The 18679-nt window shown below is 38.0% G+C and overlaps 1 protein-coding gene across 2 annotated transcripts in view; it reads right to left on the reverse strand.

Annotated features, from left to right (window-relative positions):
• Window positions 1-1198: 1198 nt before the first annotated feature.
• The window catches only part of RASEF (RAS and EF-hand domain containing), a 43527-nt gene continuing 26046 nt past the window's right edge, over window positions 1199-18679 (reverse strand). The window contains exons 10-17 of one of the 2 annotated variants that reach the window (XM_071581203.1): window positions 16380-16614; window positions 15241-15378; window positions 15000-15147; window positions 13985-14066; window positions 12551-12665; window positions 11593-11712; window positions 10502-10578; window positions 1199-9458 (exon numbers count right to left, since the gene is read on the reverse strand). In XM_071581203.1, coding sequence (XP_071437304.1) covers window positions 9350-9458; window positions 10502-10578; window positions 11593-11712; window positions 12551-12665; window positions 13985-14066; window positions 15000-15147; window positions 15241-15378; window positions 16380-16614 — 1024 coding nt within the window. In that variant the 3' untranslated portion in view covers window positions 1199-9349. Of the gene's footprint in view, window positions 9459-10501; window positions 10579-11592; window positions 11713-12550; window positions 12666-13984; window positions 14067-14999; window positions 15169-15240; window positions 15379-16379; window positions 16615-18679 lie in introns of both variants that reach the window. The other variant, XM_071581202.1, reaches the window with a different exon arrangement.

Genomic DNA, 18679 nt, shown 5'->3' on the forward strand with positions numbered 1-18679 from the left:
AGACTCAGAACAAGATAGCTTGTTGAAGCCCAGCTCACTCACTACCTGCTCCCAGAGACAGCTAACCGTCTAAAGCCTAAACAAAGGGATAGCTAATAGCTTTGCATTCCAACGACTTGTGTGGGGAGAGGACTGGAGGAGGTGTTTTCTTTTTTGGGGGGAGAGAACTTCTACTCTTTCCCTGGCTTGGGAGGTGGTGAGAGAGAGGTTTCCCAGTGCTCATTTTTTGCTGCTACACCTTTGTCCTCCGTCTGCATGCGTGTCCAGACACCACTTGTTGGGCTGGTGGCAATACTGGGAGAGGGAATTCCTGGTTTGCCACCCCCTGACTCCGCATGTCCTGTGCAGTTCTCCTGAGCGGGCAATCACCACTGCCTGGATTCACTACAGGGTCTTCAATGGGCTGGCGCTACCTGCAGAGGAGCTGCTAATCCCCCCAACAGTTTCAGACAAAAGACAGTGAGGGTCCTTGCACTACCCAGGAGAAACGTTCCAGCTTATCCCAGGGTGTGCCATTCCGACCTGAGCTCCGGGATCGGCGCCGCTCCCCATCCATGTCTGTGCCCCGCAGGCCCGACAGCGCCCCCTGCTGGCCATGAGCGAGACCCGCAGCCCCTCCACCCGCGGGGCGACAGCGCCCCCCTGCTGGTCGTGAGTGCAACTGCGCCGAAGGGGCACAAATGGGACTGAATTTGTTGGAAAGTTTTGGCTGCAGTGCTGCCGTTTGTTCTGTTCTGGTTTTGCTTATAGGCATTTATATTTGTTGTAAAGAACTGTTAACCTCTTCTCTACATTTTCTGATTAAAGTCTCTTAATGTCAAAGGTTGTGGTTTTTGAGTAGAGAGAAGCCCTCTTCCTAGTCCAGGATTCCTAACTTCCTTTGATAGACATCTGGGTTTCTTTTTAAATTGAGACATTGTTCATTGAGGCTAAAACTTTGGAGGCACCCTGATACTAGTGGTTGGTTGCATCTCTCTTGTATCGAGTTGGCTACAGAAATTGGTGAACCATTAGCAACATTAAGCTGAAAGGTCACAGATGCTACACTGGACTGCTGCTCATGACCATTGATAAAAAGAAAATACACTGAAGAAAAACAGGTACTGAAGTGCATTTTATTATACAATTAATTTGTAATACAGGAAATGTATAGGTTTTAAACAAATATATACACAAAATTACAGTAAATGCAGTGATCAATAGATTTAAGGAGCAACAAATTGCATGAACACCAGTTTTACTTGTAAACAATATAATTTGTTTTAAAAAACTCCTTTTCTCCATTTCAAACCTTATTTATATAATATACAGACTTCTATTAAAATATGAACGTGCAATGGGCACAATTTTTTCCTCATATTAGCATGAAAATACACTTTTATTTGGCATACTTCAATATTCAGTGGGAAACCTCCACAGCTTAGTTTTATTTGTTATCCAGCCACGCAATGACTAATTTCCTCTTAGTTCAGCTATCTGAAGCTATAACTCTGGGAACAGAAACTGTAGAAAAAGGACTTCTTTGTACAAAGTAATTTATTCACACATACATTTCACATATCAAGTTCTCTCAGAAAAACAAGTTAGTTTAAAAAAATGAATAATGATAAATATTGATATTAGCAGTCCTAAGGATACCAATGAGAAGGAACTCGTAGTAATATAGTGGAAGAGAAATAATATGATAACTGGTGCTGTAAAAACCTTCTCTAATCCATAAGAAGCCCAGACAGGGTCAGAGGAATAGTATTACTGTTGTAGTTTGGGATTATTATGTAAATTCTCTCCCCTGCCACTTAACTGCCCAGGCCAGCGGTTAACAAAAGAAGCAGTTAACTGTGATCGCTGGGGTGGGGGCAGGTTTGTCTCTTTTGGTTTTTTTTTTGGATATTCTCCTCAGTCTTGGCTCGGCGGAACGGGGGAGTGGGGGCTCCAAGGAGGCAGGCTGCCCTGCTGGTTACTGCTGGGGTTTTCCCTGGCTGTCTTGCCGCTGCCTACTTCGGACTACCTTTTTCCTGCCGTGCTGCTGCCTGCTTTGGATTTGCTGCTGGTTGCTCGTACCTTTCTGCTTCTTGGACGGGGAACACAGGGGGAAGAGACTGAGTCCATCTGAAAGCCCACTGCTCGTCTGTTTCGCTGGAGAGGGACTGAAACTCACTCTGCAGCCAGCTGGGCTGTGACACTTAAGTATAACCTTTTCTCCCGGAGGAAAACCTGCTGGGTTTTGTTCTTGTTTTTTTTTTCTCTTATGGTGTTGGGGAAGTGGGTTGCACTAGTCTGTTTACATATATATATATATATATATATATATATATAGCAGTTATCCTTCTTGTATTAAAATTCCTTTTCTTAAATTTGATAAAGAGTGGTGTGATTATTGTGGAGGAGGCCCCTCCCCTGCTTGTGGGTAAAACATTTTGGTTTTTCCCCTCAAACCGAGACAATTACATACTGCATCAAGTCTAGCAGAGGTAGTGGGAAAGAGCATTTGAACTCCACATTAAATATTGATCCATTTTTATAATTATCTGATACATCCAGAAACATCTTGGAAATATGTTACTTTTTAATATAATGAAGTGCCTTGAAAATATATTTGTCCCTTTCGTTTACAGGTTAGGATCTTCAACTAAAGTGTTTTTCCCTAAAATGCTGCCTAGCATTGTTGTAAAGTAGTGGTAAAAAAGCAAACCACTTTCAAAGGATCTATATATGGATTGCCTGCACTAGCACAGAACCTATTACTTTATTTGGGGATCTACATTGTTATGGGTTCACCTAGGTGGGCCTAGATTTGGGCCCTGAAGTGTGGACTAGGCCGAAGCTGTCAGCTGACTTGAGCTGGGCTGAGCCAACAGCTGACCTCTTCTAGCCAGTAATTTTGTATTCCATACCACATTATGACATCATCTCCAGGGAAGGAGGAACCAGTGTGGGAGTGGTTAAGTCAGTGGCTTCTCAGCCCTCCTCTTGGGAGGACACACGATGCTGTCCCAGGGGGGATGGAGAGGACCAGGCCCACCACTGGCTCACAGGGTACCTCAGGAAAGTAAAATGTGTTGTTCTGGGTCTCTCCTTTCTGCTTGGGTTTGTCTCCCTGGGGAATAAGCTTCTTCTTAAGTAATGTGTAGTTAGGACAGTAGAATTTGTGTGTTCGTTAAGAAGTTGAGGTGGGGAACTTGTTGTTGTAGACTTGTGTGAGTGTATATTTGTACTCTCTTCTAATTGTCTCTTTCTTTCTGTGAAAAATATATGTAGATTTAGTATAAATGCAGTTTGAAGTGTTTTTTTTTCTTTCCCCTCTCTTTTCCTCCCTTTCCCTGGTGTTAGGAGGGAGGTTTTTCTCTCTGTGCTTGGGGGGGTTGGCAGTTGCTTATCTCAAACCAAGACAGCTAATGGTGCGTTGGCCGGGAAACTCGGGAGCGGCAGAGGACCTTGGCGGGTGTCCCAGGATCTTGGCAGGCTTCCCGGGAGGATTGTTGTAGAAACATAGATTGATAAGTGCCTTGTTTAAGTACATCCAGAACAGAAAATGTAAACAACTCTCCCTTGCTGTTGAATGCTCGTTTTCACTGTTTCACTGTCTTTGTGAGTTCAAACAGCTCGACTGGTGCCTGCTGTGAATGCAGCCACTGCAGAAAAGAGAGGCCCATGAAAGCTGTTCGTGTGTGGCAAGACACGGCTGTTTGAGTTGAATCCCTGAGGACTCATCATGTGAATGCTGATGTGCCCAGGAGCTGATGAGGAGCATCTCACCTGGACTGGCATGGGGAGGAGTTGTTCCTGGCTCAATGGGCCCATCGTCCCTCAGGCCACCTGTAGGTGGATAAAGTCGAGGGGTGGATTTAACCGTGAACACTGTTCCTAAGGTTATCCACAGTTGTGAAGAGTGCTTGCCATTGTGAGACCCCAGTGAACAGGGAAAAGAGGTGCTGCGGAGCCCCCTGCAGAGAACCCAACAGATGCGGCACCCAGAACCAGCGCCCGCAGTGCTGAGCGACCCGCAGGAGCCGGAGCTGTCACTGGCGGGGCTGCCACCAGGGCTGCGAGCGAGCCGGGGGAGGCTGCGAGCCGTGAGAGGCTGTGAGCTGTGAGAGGCCACGAGCCATGAGAGGCTGTGAGCTGTGAGAGGCCACGAGCCATGAGAGGCCATGAGCCGTGAGAGGCTGTGAGCCGTGAGAGGCTGCGAGCCATGAGAGGCCGCGAGCCGTGAGAGGCTGCAAGCCAAGCCAGGGCTGCAAGCGAGCCAGGGCTGGCGAGCCGCTGGGGCTGCTCCTGCCTCTGCTGCTTGCTTGTGCTGCTGTCGGGGCTGCTTCCGAGGCTGCCAAAGCTGTTAGGACTGCTGCTAAGGGGGATGGGTCACATGGTGAACTGTAGTACTTCTGTGTGACCGAGGAGAAAGACATGAAGAGAAGCCTGCGTAAGCTGTTGATGTGTGGTGGGACACTGCCGTTTGAGTTGAATCTTTGAAAACCCATCATGTGAGTGTTGATGTGCCCAAGAGCCGAGCCAATGAAGAACATCACACCCTGGACTGGCTGGGGGAGGGTTGTTCCTGGCTCAGTGGGCCTATGATGCCTCAGACCACCTGTAGGTGGACGAGGCCAAGGGGTGGATCTGACTGTGAACACTATTTTAACCCCAGTGGGAAACTAGAGACTCCTGAAGAGAGGATGGTAACCCTATTGAAAGACATGAACCATCAGAAAAGATGACCTGAGATGACCTGCTTTGTTTCCATCTGAAATATCTACCCCATCCTAATGGACTCTTAGCCACATTATGGAGGGGTGGAAATCAGCCCTGAAAAAATAAGTGTTTAAGCATGAGAACCTAAGATATGAGTGACATAATATGGTATGGAATAAGGGGTGGAGAATGTTATGGGTTCACCTAGGTGGGCCTAGATTTGGGCCCTGAAGTGTGGACTAGGCCGAAGCTGTCAGCTGACTTGAGCTGGGCTGAGCTAACAGCTGACCTCTTCTAGCCAGTAATTTTGTATTCCATACCACATTATGACATCATCTCCAGGGAAGGAGGAACCAGTGTGGGAGTGGTTAAGTCAGTGGCTTCTCAGCCCTCCTCTTGGGAGGACACACGATGCTGTCCCAGGGGGGATGGAGAGGACCAGGCCCACCACTGGCTCACAGGGTACCTCAGGAAAGTAAAATGTGTTGTTCTGGGTCTCTCCTTTCTGCTTGGGTTTGTCTCCCTGGGGAATAAGCTTCTTCTTAAGTAATGTGTAGTTAGGACAGTAGAATTTGTGTGTTCGTTAAGAAGTTGAGGTGGGGAACTTGTTGTTGTAGACTTGTGTGAGTGTATATTTGTACTCTCTTCTAATTGTCTCTTTCTTTCTGTGAAAAATATATGTAGATTTAGTATAAATGCAGTTTGAAGTGTTTTTTTTTCTTTCCCCTCTCTTTTCCTCCCTTTCCCTGGTGTTAGGAGGGAGGTTTTTCTCTCTGTGCTTGGGGGGGTTGGCAGTTGCTTATCTCAAACCAAGACATGTATGCAAATCTACATGATGCTCTTTGCAGGAGTGCCCCACAGATATTTTCCTTGAAGTATATTTTAGCATACCATACAGACTTGCAATTTTATTTTTTTTCTTCACATAATAGAGGTTTTTGTAGTCAATATAAAAGTAGATAGGCAGAAAAATATTTAAGGTGTGTAAAGCCTAACTGTATTTGGAAGCTTCATATTGTCCTATTAAGCCACTAATATATGCGAAGCCCTGCAAGGCACACAGTGGCTACAAGAACTTATATGATGGAAGCATTTTTAAAGCATCTCACTGAAATTGTTGCCTCGGAAATGTAGTAAAGATTACAATTAAAACAGGTCAAAAAACCCCAATATTAAAAAATGCTTCTATATCAACTGAATAAAAATAATTCAGTTACAGATTATGAGGAAAAATATGAAAGAACTTTTCAAATAAATACATGTACTAAGGGAACATTCACTAACTAAAAAAAATAACTTTGTGTGATTAAATGAACATACAAAAGACCATAGTGCAACCATGTCAGAGCATAAAGCTGATGTTTGCCATTTTACCCTTCAGGTTGAAGGCAAGGTAACTCTTAAAAGCAAAACAACAGAAAAATTCATGCATTGTATAAATATATGCTTTAAACTCTAAATATGTTTCCAAGTTCTCTTGCTGTAACACGAATTCAGCATAGTACATGAACACTCAAGACATGATGGATCTGATTAACACAGGATTTCTAAAAACAGTTCTCACTGAGCTATAGCTATATCCCCATTTGGTAGTGCTCTTTAAGTTATAAGATTGATCATAAAACTACTTCAAGGCAAAACTTTGTTAATAGTTAACAGTTTTCAATCCTGAATTTATTTGAAAGCAATACTGTTTAAAATTAAAGTTGCTTTGCATGATACAAAGAAAATTACAGTGCTTAAAAAAAGGAACTTGAGTTATATAAATTGGCTAAATAATACAAGATAGTGGTGGAAAAAGTACCCAAAATATCAATGGCCTAATCCTGCAGAGAGAGAAAAACAGGTGTGAAGGGAGGCCCCTGAACTCACATTCTTCAACAACCCTCTCTACAGGCATGGACATTTATACATGACTCTCTGTATAATAAAAATACTAGATATGAAAGCAATTTCTACACAAGTTTCTAATTCTGGGATATGGAACCCCCATTTCCAAGAGGTACCTCCTGAAGTTATTATACCAGTCAAGAGAAGGCCAAAGAAGATTACAGACAACAAAGGGGTGAGTCACAAAGATTGTAGTCAAACTTCTCTCAGAGGTAGGTGACATAATGAGGGGAAACTGCTACAAATTTGTAGCCACTTGGGAAACTGACATGATGAGAAATGTTTATCCAGAAGGGGAGGGCAAGGATGGGAACAGGTTGCCCAGAATGGTGGTGGTACCTCTCTCCTGGGAGATCTCCAGAGCCTGGCTAGCCAAACCCACAGCTAACCTAAACTAGGGCAGACAAAAGTCCATCTCTGCTTGGGGTCCTTGGGATGTTGGACAAAATCACTTCCAGAAATCCTTCCTGAAGGCAAATTTATGTGATTCCCTGTATCCAACCAAAATGCTTTGGTCACAGAGGTGAGTCACTAAAGCCTAGGAAAATATATTTCTCCTTATTTACTGCAGAGCCTCAGACTAAGTCCTACAGCTAACACAAGTTAGCAACATTGAGAAAATGCAAATGCCTACATGTTGTAACCTCACACTTCAGAAACCATCAGAAATCGTCTTCCTCTCTTCCTACTGCTGCAGGAAGAATGATCGGCAAATACATCCCAAATGAATTCTACTTCCATTTCGCTCATGGAGAGGGAGGTTTCACACACAAAGAACACGGAAGAGGCCCTCAGCAATGCACTCAGTTAAGCACAGGTTTTCTTCTCAGAGAAGCTCATTGAAACTGAAACTTTCTTGTTTAAACAATACAAGGTTAATATCAGACAATATGTATGTGGACTAGACATATTCCTGATACACCTGAGTGTCCTTCATTCTCTGTCACCTGGTCCAGAAAAGTCTCAGGACCACAGTAAGGCCTCTTTTACTGCTGTGTGGGGAAATGCTACAACCCTGAAGTCTCCTGAATGGAATAAGGTACTGTGTGAAGATTCTCTTAGTAGTTAAAAAAGAAAAAAAAACCCACCAAACATATATTCTCCTCTAAAGCTGAACTACTATACTGTGAAATAAATTGTCTTATTCATTCTGGCATTAGATTTCTCTGAGTTGTTAAGAACAAATTTTCAGGTAATTACCTGAGGATTAACTGCGCTGATTAGAGTTTGAAAGGATGCCTAAAAATACTGCTTTTCCTACTTTAAATATCTCTTTTTTTTTTAATTATGAATCATCCTAAGAACTTTGCATTTTAGACAACAGATAACACAGTACAGGCTAGACAGTGTTCAAATACAGTGCTGATAAAATGTAACAGCTGCTAGTCATACAGGTTTCCAATTAGCCCACAAAACTTTATCAAAGGTTGATTTACTGAGCTAGCTTTCAGTCTGGAGAAGTTTTATTCTTAGTTATAGAGGAGACAAACAGTCTTCTGGTTCTCAGTAGGGCCTATCCCATTTTGATCAAAATTAATGAAAGTTAAGAAGAACTAGATCATGATTGTTAACCATATAAATACCTACAACTTTTACTACATTATAGAACTCTCAGAAACTATTTTAAGCAATAATAACTTATTAGAGAGGCTGACACCTAAGCTACCACCTCTGAGTGAGTTGCTAAGAACTTTCCTAATTTCAGGCAAAAGAATTCTCATTAAGGTTAAGTGATTGCTGTTCATGTCAGGGTTTTCTTTTCATGAACAGCTTTTGCAGATGCTTGTACATGCGCAGCAATTCTTTCATATGACTTAAAACTTTAAAAATGCATGAAAAAAATCCCCATTAAATCAGACTCCCATGTGTTATTACAATCCCTCAATTACTGACTGACTGGAAGACATTTGAAACACAAGGGAAAAATTACAATCTGTATCATTCTGTATTACTAATAATGATCAAGTCTAAACAAACAGGCAAGTATAGGAACATTAACTCATTTCAGCAATCCTACAGATCACAGGCATTACATTCTCTCTAATTTTGAATGGTAATAGTCCATACAAATGTTTCTTTCACCTCTGAGCTGTCTAGGATCAGATGTGAAGTACACTTCTGAATTCTGAATGAAATCCCAACTCCCAAAATAAAATTCATTCTAACTCACCAACTTTTGAGAAATTACACCAGAACCTCATGCACCTGCCACTGTCTTTTTCTGACTATATCATTCTGCTTCATGCCCTAAACTTAGGGTTTATCTGGACCTTTTAAGGGTTTGGAGTTTTCTTAAGAAATGTTTCCTCAACACGTAACTCAGGATCTCAGAAACTAGACAAGCAGACATGAGTAAAAAGATTAAATTAAGCAAAGCTGTAATTTTCTCTTTACCTATGAGGGACATACAATACTACTAAGTTACAAAATACCTAGGACATAAGCAAGTAGAAACAACAATACATATTACAATGTTACATGCTGTGATTACTGTAGCATTGATTCTGAGCTAGTTTCATAGCAATATATTACTTTAAAAAAGTGAAACCGGAGTCTATGGGGTGAAGCAAAAATATGAATCAGACAACAGCAGAGTCTGGATTTCTAACATGATGTGTAGTTTCTGAACACAAATGTATAATCCCATAATATAAAGAAAACTTAATTAAATATTTTGGCTTTGTGGTTCGTTTGGTTTTTTGGTTGGGTATTTTGTGGTTGTTTTTATTTAAATAAACAAGTTATTTAGGTCACGAAAATTATCTGTCTCTTACACATTGCAACAGTTTTTTGTGAGCGCTGATTTTTTGACAGGTGTCCCAGCCAGGCGGGTTACTGACCTTGTATCATCTTGATTATCACTTCGTTTTCGCACTTCGCTGTAAAAAAACCATCACCAAACAAAAAATACACCCAATTAACATATTTCTATACATCTCCACTGTTCTGTTTCTCCCACTATACCTTACAGAGCTCACCACCATCTGTTGCATGGCTAAATTATGAAGTTTAGTGCACAAAATCAACATGTCTCATAAGTTTCTAATTTGGGAATCATATTGACTTTTCCTACACAAGTAGTAGTTAGGGATAAAAATACAATTACATCTAATAACTCCCCAATGTTCTGATTTGCCTTTCATTTTCTTTTGAGAATTTGTATTTAATTTAATTTTTGTTCATAGCTGAAAGCATAAAACAAAGTTACTTCAGTTTCAAGTGTAAGTTTACCTTCAGTGAAAAATGCACGTTGTTGGATGCTTTTTATAAATGCAGGTTTAAAAGTTGTACACATGTCAGTGATTATTGCTTACAGAATACCAGCCTTTAAAAATTATACTGTAACCAAAAATGATTTGGAAAGGTGGAAATGTAACGTTTGGCTCTCACATTATCACAGAAATACAAGGATGCTTAACAAATATATATAGAATTTCTATCTTGTAAGTCAGTCAGAGAAAGGGACACCAAAGAAAACATGTCTAATTAGAATGGTCAATAATAAAATATATATATAGTAATATATGTGAAAGAATTAAACATTATTATACACAGAATTATACACACTTGAAAATAATTTGAGAGAATTAAAAAAGTAAATCCAAGTACAATTAAAAATGTAATTCCTTCATCAAACATGTTTTAAAATTGTGGGCTCCATGACTGAGCTCTAATTTAAATAATAATTATTGAGACAGCTTTGTAACATTTGCATGCAAAAATGTTACTTGATTAAACTGAGAATAAATCCTATCCTTTATTTATCTCTAACAATTCAATATGGTATTCTTTGTAATTTTTTTTTATCTTGGTACAATTTTAAAAGTATGTGTATATCTTTGTATGTATATTCATCTATAACGTCCTTCTTATAAAATATATGCAGAAATATTTATTTTAAAAAAGAAACATAGCTACTTACCGAGCAAGATGAAGAACAGCTTCTACAATATTAGATCCATCTTTAGCACTTGTTTCACAGAATAGTGCATTATAAGTCTGTGAGTAAAAATAAAATAATAAGCCAACTATTGTGAAATGGTTCCCATGTGAACATGGATATTTAATTACAAATGGTTTCCTCAATAACACAAACAATGATGACACATTTAAATGAAGAGGATTTCTTCTAGTGCTCTTAATTCTCCAACATATTTACTTTAGTACTGTGAAAACAACAGTAATTGTTTTGTAACTATATCCGGTTTATATTCAGTATATTCTGAATTAATAAACTGAATAAAAAACACGCCATAGTTCTTAATGTCCAAATTCAATCTTCTTGTTCACAAGGCTGCAAAATTTGAAGAGCATTGCTACCATAAATCGCTTAATCTAGCTTGTCAGCTACTGAAACTACAGCATCTTATATTCTAGGTTAACCAAAAACATATTTACATAAGTACAGACATGGTATCTGCTTCAATTTAATCAATCAATTATGCAAGCACTTACTGACTTAAGACAATTAAGATTCTCTATATTCCTCTGCAAAATATAGGGTTTGTGCATCCATAAAAATACACACAAAAAAATCTTATTCACAGTTCTATTTATAGCAGAGAAGTTTTTTTCTTTCTGACCATGTGGCAGAAATGCAAGACAGTACCTTAAACGTGAAAATATTGCACTCAAAAGCTGGACAGACACAAGCCAGTCAAAAAGCCTTACACACTCAACAGTGTGCTTCCTATTCAAACCAGCAATTTCTCTTTGGAAGCAGAAAATCTCAAGTCTCCTAATCCAATCACTTTTTTTACAAAAAAAAAAAAAAAAAAAAAAAAAAAGACTATCCCAGCCAATAACCAAGTTCAGCTTAGTAGACATTGAGATGTTATTTAACACAGCAATCACCAAAACAGGATAGTTTTAATGAAAAGTATCCCTGAATCCTCATTACTCAATTTGGACTAATGATCAGAAAATTACTCCTGTTTTTCTAGGTTCTCACATGGTTTTCAGAATAAAGTTCTTAATACCATTTTATACCCATAAGTTACACTTGGACCTCACCATAGCCAGCTTTTCTCCATAGTTTATAGGCACACATTTTTGCCCTTGTTCTGTAACAGCTTGACGGAGATCTGCCTTGTTTCCTACCATCATAATTGGAATATTCTCATGAGTTGCATCCTGTAAAGAGAATTTTATTTCCTTATTATTAGAACACTCAGAATACAAAAACATGGCAAAACTCATCATGTCATACCAATTTCCTTCCCACTAAAAGTCCTGTGTAGCATCAGAAAAAACTGACAAGTTAGGAAAGTTATGCTGACAACTTTTTATGAACAGCTCTATATGTAAGCAGTCAGCTTAACAATCAGCCTGAAAAGACATGTTTCCATTCCCATAAACCCTGTTTCCCAACCATTAATTTAATGTGTGAAGTTAATCTAATGGAATTAGTTATTGTATCCAAATGTTATACGACCAAATAACTGTGGGAAAAGTTATCAACTCGCATACTATGATTAAAAAAAATTGCTTTCAGAAGATAAACTAAGTATTTGCTTGCCACTTTCCCTACTAAATACCTCCAGCACATTAGAAAAATGCTTTGCATTAAATGCAAATTCACAATCTAATGAGTATTAGTTCAAAGAAACAGTGAAAATTTCACTTGAATTGTAGCTAATTTATGGAATTTAACATACTGGTTTAAAATGCAAAGACTCCAAGGAATACTCAAGCCATTCATAAGAAGTTTTATGAAATGGGCTTTTATGTTCATTTCCAAAAGAAGCAAATGGGAAGAGTGTGATTCCACGACAACCTTTTACAGAAAGATGTATTAGACTGAATGATAACTGAATAATCCAGGATACGTTTATGACTTCCATGGAGCTTTTACATCTATGAGAGCCCGCAGTCTGACTAACCAATTTACAAATAAGAAAATCTTATAAATGATAAGGTTAACAATGTAGTGAAGCATAGCTTATAAGTTGTATATAGTTAAGGGTCTTACCTCAATCATATCCACCCATTCTCTCACATTAAGAAAGCTTTTCTCACATGTTACATCATATAGTAGTAAGACGCCATCTGCTCTTCTGAAGTATGATTTAGCAATACTTCGGAATCTTTCAGAAAAAACAAGATTTACATAAGGCGACATTATCAAAACATAATTAATTTTAACATCATTAAGAACACAGCATTACTTAATTTCACTAGTAAGATTCTCTCCATATATGATGAATTTCCTCATAGTTTCTTTTGTAAGTAGTTCTTGAAAACTGCTGATGCAGCTCTACAAGTGCTCTTCAAGGACCAACAGGATTCCCTCCTAAACAACAATCAATTTTTTGTATATCAAAACAATCTACAGCATATCTATTAGAGATAATCTGTTCTCAGGTTGTGCCAGGGGGGATTAGACTGTCTTCACTGAAATGTCTTCTCTGAAAAGGTGGTCAGGCAAGGGAATGAGCTGTCCAGGGAAGTGGCAGAATTGACATACTTGGAAGTGTTCACAAAGGCATATGCGGATGTGGCTCTTGGGAACACGGTTACTGGTGAATATAACAGTACTAGGTTAACAGCTGGACTCCATGAGCTTAGAGGTCTTTTCCAACCTTAATAGTTCTACAATTCTATGACTCACTTATATATAACATCCTAAACTGAGTAGGTTACTTTATCTTCTGTGAAAAAAGATAGGAAATCAATAAAGTTATTCCAGGGATTAATTATAAATGAGTCACCTTTTTCACGAATTTTACACAATCTACTTAATTAAGTACAACAACAATGGCTATTAAAATATTCTTCACAAATTTATTATGTGGGAGGAGAACGACTAGGCCACTACTTCCCTACTTCACATAATCACTCGTTCAGGTAAAAGTAAGCACATACAGCCCAATCCAAATTTTGATCAATGAGCAGATTAAACTGATTTCCAAGGTGCTAGATTTACCTCTTGATAACCCCCCAAAGGCTGCCAGTAAAGAAGTAATGGTTCTCAAGTAAAGATGTCATAGGATTTTACAGAAACTTTACACAATAATTTAAAGAACCTTGGATATATATTCAGCAATCTGTAAAGAGATTTATGGCAAAATTCTGAGGACAAAGAAAGCTAAAGACTAAAAATAGAAAAACAACATATATCTACTCCATTTTTTGTATTGCAAAAGATGGACAGATGGATTTAATTTATCAGTCCTGTGGTGAACTTCAACTATTCCTCTCTGTGGAGAGCAAAAATTACTTCAAGCATCACAAAGCTAACAAATGTTCTACCTGTCTTGGGATCTCAGCAGAGAAAAATCCCATCTGTTTATACACATTTATAAATGCCCATACTGACTTGCTGTAGAACCATACAATTAGAGGGTTTTTTTCACCTAGATAAAACTAAAGAAATTAAATTAGAGAAGTGCAAAGGATCACTAACCTCTCCTGCCCAGCTGTGTCCCACAGTTGCAGCACTGTAGGCTCCCCACCAACAATTAGTCTTTTCATTTGAAAATCCACACCTGAAAAAATCATGTATATAGTCTAACAAAAAACAACAGTAACCTTCAAAAAAACACAGAAAATGAAAACTTATGTGCTATATACAACAATTATTTCAAAATTCATCTAATAGATTATAGGATTTCAGTCATTCATATACTTTTGAACTACATTAATCCCCTGAATGGATTTGTCTTTAGAAAAGCATTCCAAAAATATTTTGCCCAAATATTTTCCCAGAATTGATACAAATTGTATCCTGAACTGCAAATACAATCTTTCTTTTTTTATTTTGCTGAACAGTTTTATCAAAGAAGTGAAAATGTTTTACAAAGTAACCTTTCTTTCAAATTCCAGGGAGAAGAAGTATAAATTGGAAAAAAATCCTGACTCAGAGGCAATAAAACAAATATGTAACTATAATTTGATTGGAAGGCAAAAATTCAGTCTTTGGAATTGCAACAAGTTTGTTAGCTGACAACTCTAATAGTATATACAAGACATCAGTCAGAAATCCTTCTAGCTGTATTTAAACCAAAGCTTCAGTAACACTTTGAAGAAACTGAGACAAAAACTAGTTTGAAAGACATCACAGAATGCTATGAAATACTAAGAAAAAAGAGCTGAGTAAAAATGAAAGCAATGAAAAATGCAAAGCGATTCATACAAACTCTCTAAGTTCCTTACACTGCAATTCCCTTTTCTGGTGCTTTGTGTTGTTCAGAAACAAGCTTTGTAAAAAAAAAAACTAAATTAGATCAGCACCCTATTATCCACTACAAACAGCTGTTAGGCACTCCTAAGCTTTAGCACTCAATTAGATCTTACAGTCTACAAAACTGTGGATATTCAGGTAACCATAGCAAGCAATCATCAGAGGAAATCATTTCACCCACTTCTGCAAAATAGCAATAAAATTCACTTAAGCATTTTAAGAAGAACAACGACTATACCCAGAGTTGCACTGGCATTGCCTCGAAATTCATTCTTGCAAAGTCTCATAAGGAAACTGGATTTCCCCACTGCTGCATCTCCAGCAAGAACAATCTTGTAAGCCTTCTCTGAAGTGGGGTATTTCGGAGTGCATTCACTTGCATCTGACTGAAAATAAAAATAATCCCTCTAATGCAACTCATATAGAAAGTATTTTCTCTGTATCACTCTCTCTTTTTTTTCCCCTAAAGAACTAGTTACCTGAGAAGTGAGAGCAGATATGCATTTTCTTGTTGAAGCAATTGAGCTCCTTCGACTTACTGGACTGGAGGACTTCCAGTCTAATACTGTAGAGCTGTTATCAGGGCTGTGTGCTTCTTCATCCCTGATCTCTGGAACCTGAAAGTACAAATTAGTTCTCCAGTAAGAAAAGTAAGCTTTTTTCGGAAAGGCACAGCTAAAGTTGATTAAAACATTCAGATTAAAGAGAGATAAATTACCAAATAGAGTTGTGCAATTCTAATCAAAATACTGTGATTAGTCTGTTCACATTTGCTGTTGACTATAGGCTACATTTTGTCTACTGGCCTAAATTCTTTCAGTATTCTTTCTGATAGAGCAAATTCATTTCCCTACGAAAAAATCAGCTTACAAACAGTTAAAATAAACAAATACTTTACTTCAAAACCTATTTTACAAACATTAACAATTTACCTACAAGACATTGCTCTCTATGATGTCACTACTTAAGCTAAATTAAATACAGCACAGCTGTAATCAACACTATTCATAGCAGAGATTAAACATCTCTACTAAAGGCACAGCAAAAGAAATGTCTTAAAAAAAAACATGTTCTAGTGTTTTTGATACTAGTCTTGCTGTGTAGTCTTCTCTTTCCATTTTACTAACAATAACACAGACACAGTGACACCTTCTTACACTTTTAAATTCTCTAATACTTAGCATGTAAGTCAATGTATGAAATTCTTTCTCATATATGTTTTTTCCTTCAGCGCTACAGCATAGTAATAGGAAATGATTGGAAACCTATTTTACCTCTATAGTGTCTCCTTTTTTATCATTAGAAAATGAGCTACTGTCTCCATACTGTTTAACAAACTTCAAAACTCGCACGTACTTCAAAAATTAAGTTACTACCTCAAAAATATATCAAAAATGTAGAACAAACATTTTATTTTACAGAGAACTATTAATGCATTCTCCAAAACAGTTTTACTAGTCTTATTTTAATACATTTAACACAAATACTTAGTTTTAACTGGTCTATGGACAAAGCTCAATTCTATTTTAAAGGACAAAGATCAATTCTATTTTAAAAACAGGAAACTAATTTTATCTCCAAAGGTCTTTCTCAGAGAAGGAGTAAATCTGGCACTTACATCTGTATCAGAAGCATCACCACCAAAACCTTCTTGCATACACTGTGACCTTTGAAAAACCCTTTGATGCCTGTATTCTACCTCCGAATCATACTCATTTGAATCTCTCAGGGTAGACAAACCACTGTCAAAACAGCTCTCAGGTAAGCTGTCAACTTCACAGTTTATCCTTTGCATGGGATCACAGAGGGCCAAAGAATCATAATCTTCATCCACACAAGATGAATGAGATGACCTAATAAGAAAATATTGGAGGGGAAAAGAATAAATTATTTCACACTTGTTTTTCCCAATAAAATCTGAGCCATTCTGAAACAGTCAGTTCCTAGAAATACTAATGTTAAGGTCCAGACACATGTTAAGCTTATCTTGCCCTCATAAAGAACTTCTTTATCAATCATAGGTTTTAGCACAATCAGATTAAATTATTTAATCTATGTTATTGATGATGACTTCCTGTCTGTCTACTTATTAATTTAAAAAAACTGTTTAAAAAGCATTCAGAAAATTTCCATACTATGAAGACATCACACACAGAAAATTATAAACAATGGTTCAGCTAATTCTGGCCTATATGAAGACATAAAATGACCCTGACATACTGTATCTCATTTAAATGAACATGTTAGCTCACAGAGGCCCACATGCCAATAGGGAACAGCCATAAATACAGAAAAGGGAGTAACCAAGTTCAGGAGATCACTAATGGTAGAAGAAGTCATTGAAACACATTTTCTTACAGTTTGGAAGGCTAGATAAAACCCAGGATTTTACACACATACCCTTTCTTTTCCCTCAGCCTTATTTCAAAAGCCTGTATTTTTTCCCCATCCTGGATGCTGTAATATATAAAAATACTAGAATGGATTTACTTTTATTAAATAAAAAAATTTCATTTATGTAAATAAAAGTACAGAAAATAAAGATTAATAGAGTGAATCTTAAAATAATCAATCTTACAAAAATGTTTCTGATGGCTACAACAATTATAGTGCTTCTGCAGCAAAACAGGGACAGGCACAAACTACAGTGAGGTTAGGAAGATCTCAAAGTTACAGCAGAGAGGAGAGAAACTGGTTTTGCAGTATTAGGAATGGATGGGAATGGATGTGATGCATTGAACTGCTAAAACAGACAAGGTCGGCATCAATCCTTGCAAAGGAGTTTGCTCCCGGAGGGGCTGGGAGCTCCCAGCATGATGGCACACCACACCAGAATACACTGGGGAGAATATCAAATTATGAAGTTGCTACTGAGTTGAATACCTGCAAAAGACCAAATGGTGGTGACAGGGGCAACATTATCCCAAGCAATAATATTCAGAACCCTCTAAATTACATCCTTTCAGGCCAATGATTAATCACATGAGTGAACATGATCTTTGCTGTGGACTATCACAGCATACATGCTCTTTGGATCTATGTACCTATCAGCCTAGGTATATTCATGGCCATACCAAATCACTGAAATACAGGAGAGTGCATGCTATAACAAAGTTAAGCTTGTCAGACATTCCCTGAAATAAAGGTCTTAAGTAACTAATTTTCAACCTCACTGAACCATGAATTCAATGCTGGGAATTTCCTATGTGCTTAAAGCAAGTTAGATGTGTGTTACAGATAAAAACAAGAAAAAACACACCTGTGCAGATTGCTTAAAACACAGTTAGAATGCAAATCAACACCTCTTAATGCTGACCTGATGCCAGGAGACAAAGTACTGAAAACAAACAGGGTTTGGGACATTCATATCTCTGTCTTTCAATATTACCAAGTCTAACCTGTTAAGAGTTTTATTCCTACCACATAAACTTTCTTCTAAAGTAGGTTGCATTTTTCGCTTTTGTGGAAATGCAAGGATTGTGCCATGTGGGAGATACTAATAAATATTCATAGAGAAGGATATCACTAAGCCACCAGAGAGGCTTTAATTACTCCTTCAGAAAATTACTGAACCTAATATGCAACTTAGTAGTGGATGCCTCTAAAAATTTGCAACGGGTCCAAAGAGAAACAAATTGGGTTTATCTGCAAAAAAAAAAAAAAAAGGAACTGCTAATAAAAAGCAAAACTTTGCAGCCAGCAAACACATTTGACACAGAAACAGCATCTCTATCCAGGATATTCTCCTCTTTGACAAAATGTAAAACACAGACTACTAAGAACTTTATCAGAGCTCTCTATAAGTTTTGGAGTACCACTGAAAGAAAATGAAGACAAATCAATCTATCAGCTGAGTAAGGACACATTTTTGCTGGCATATCTAGTTGTTTTAAAAAGAAGTGTGAAAGAATAGGATGA

Source organism: Pithys albifrons, chromosome Z, assembly GCF_047495875.1.
Source record: "Pithys albifrons albifrons isolate INPA30051 chromosome Z, PitAlb_v1, whole genome shotgun sequence".
In the NCBI taxonomy this organism is placed as follows: domain Eukaryota; kingdom Metazoa; phylum Chordata; class Aves; order Passeriformes; family Thamnophilidae; genus Pithys; species Pithys albifrons.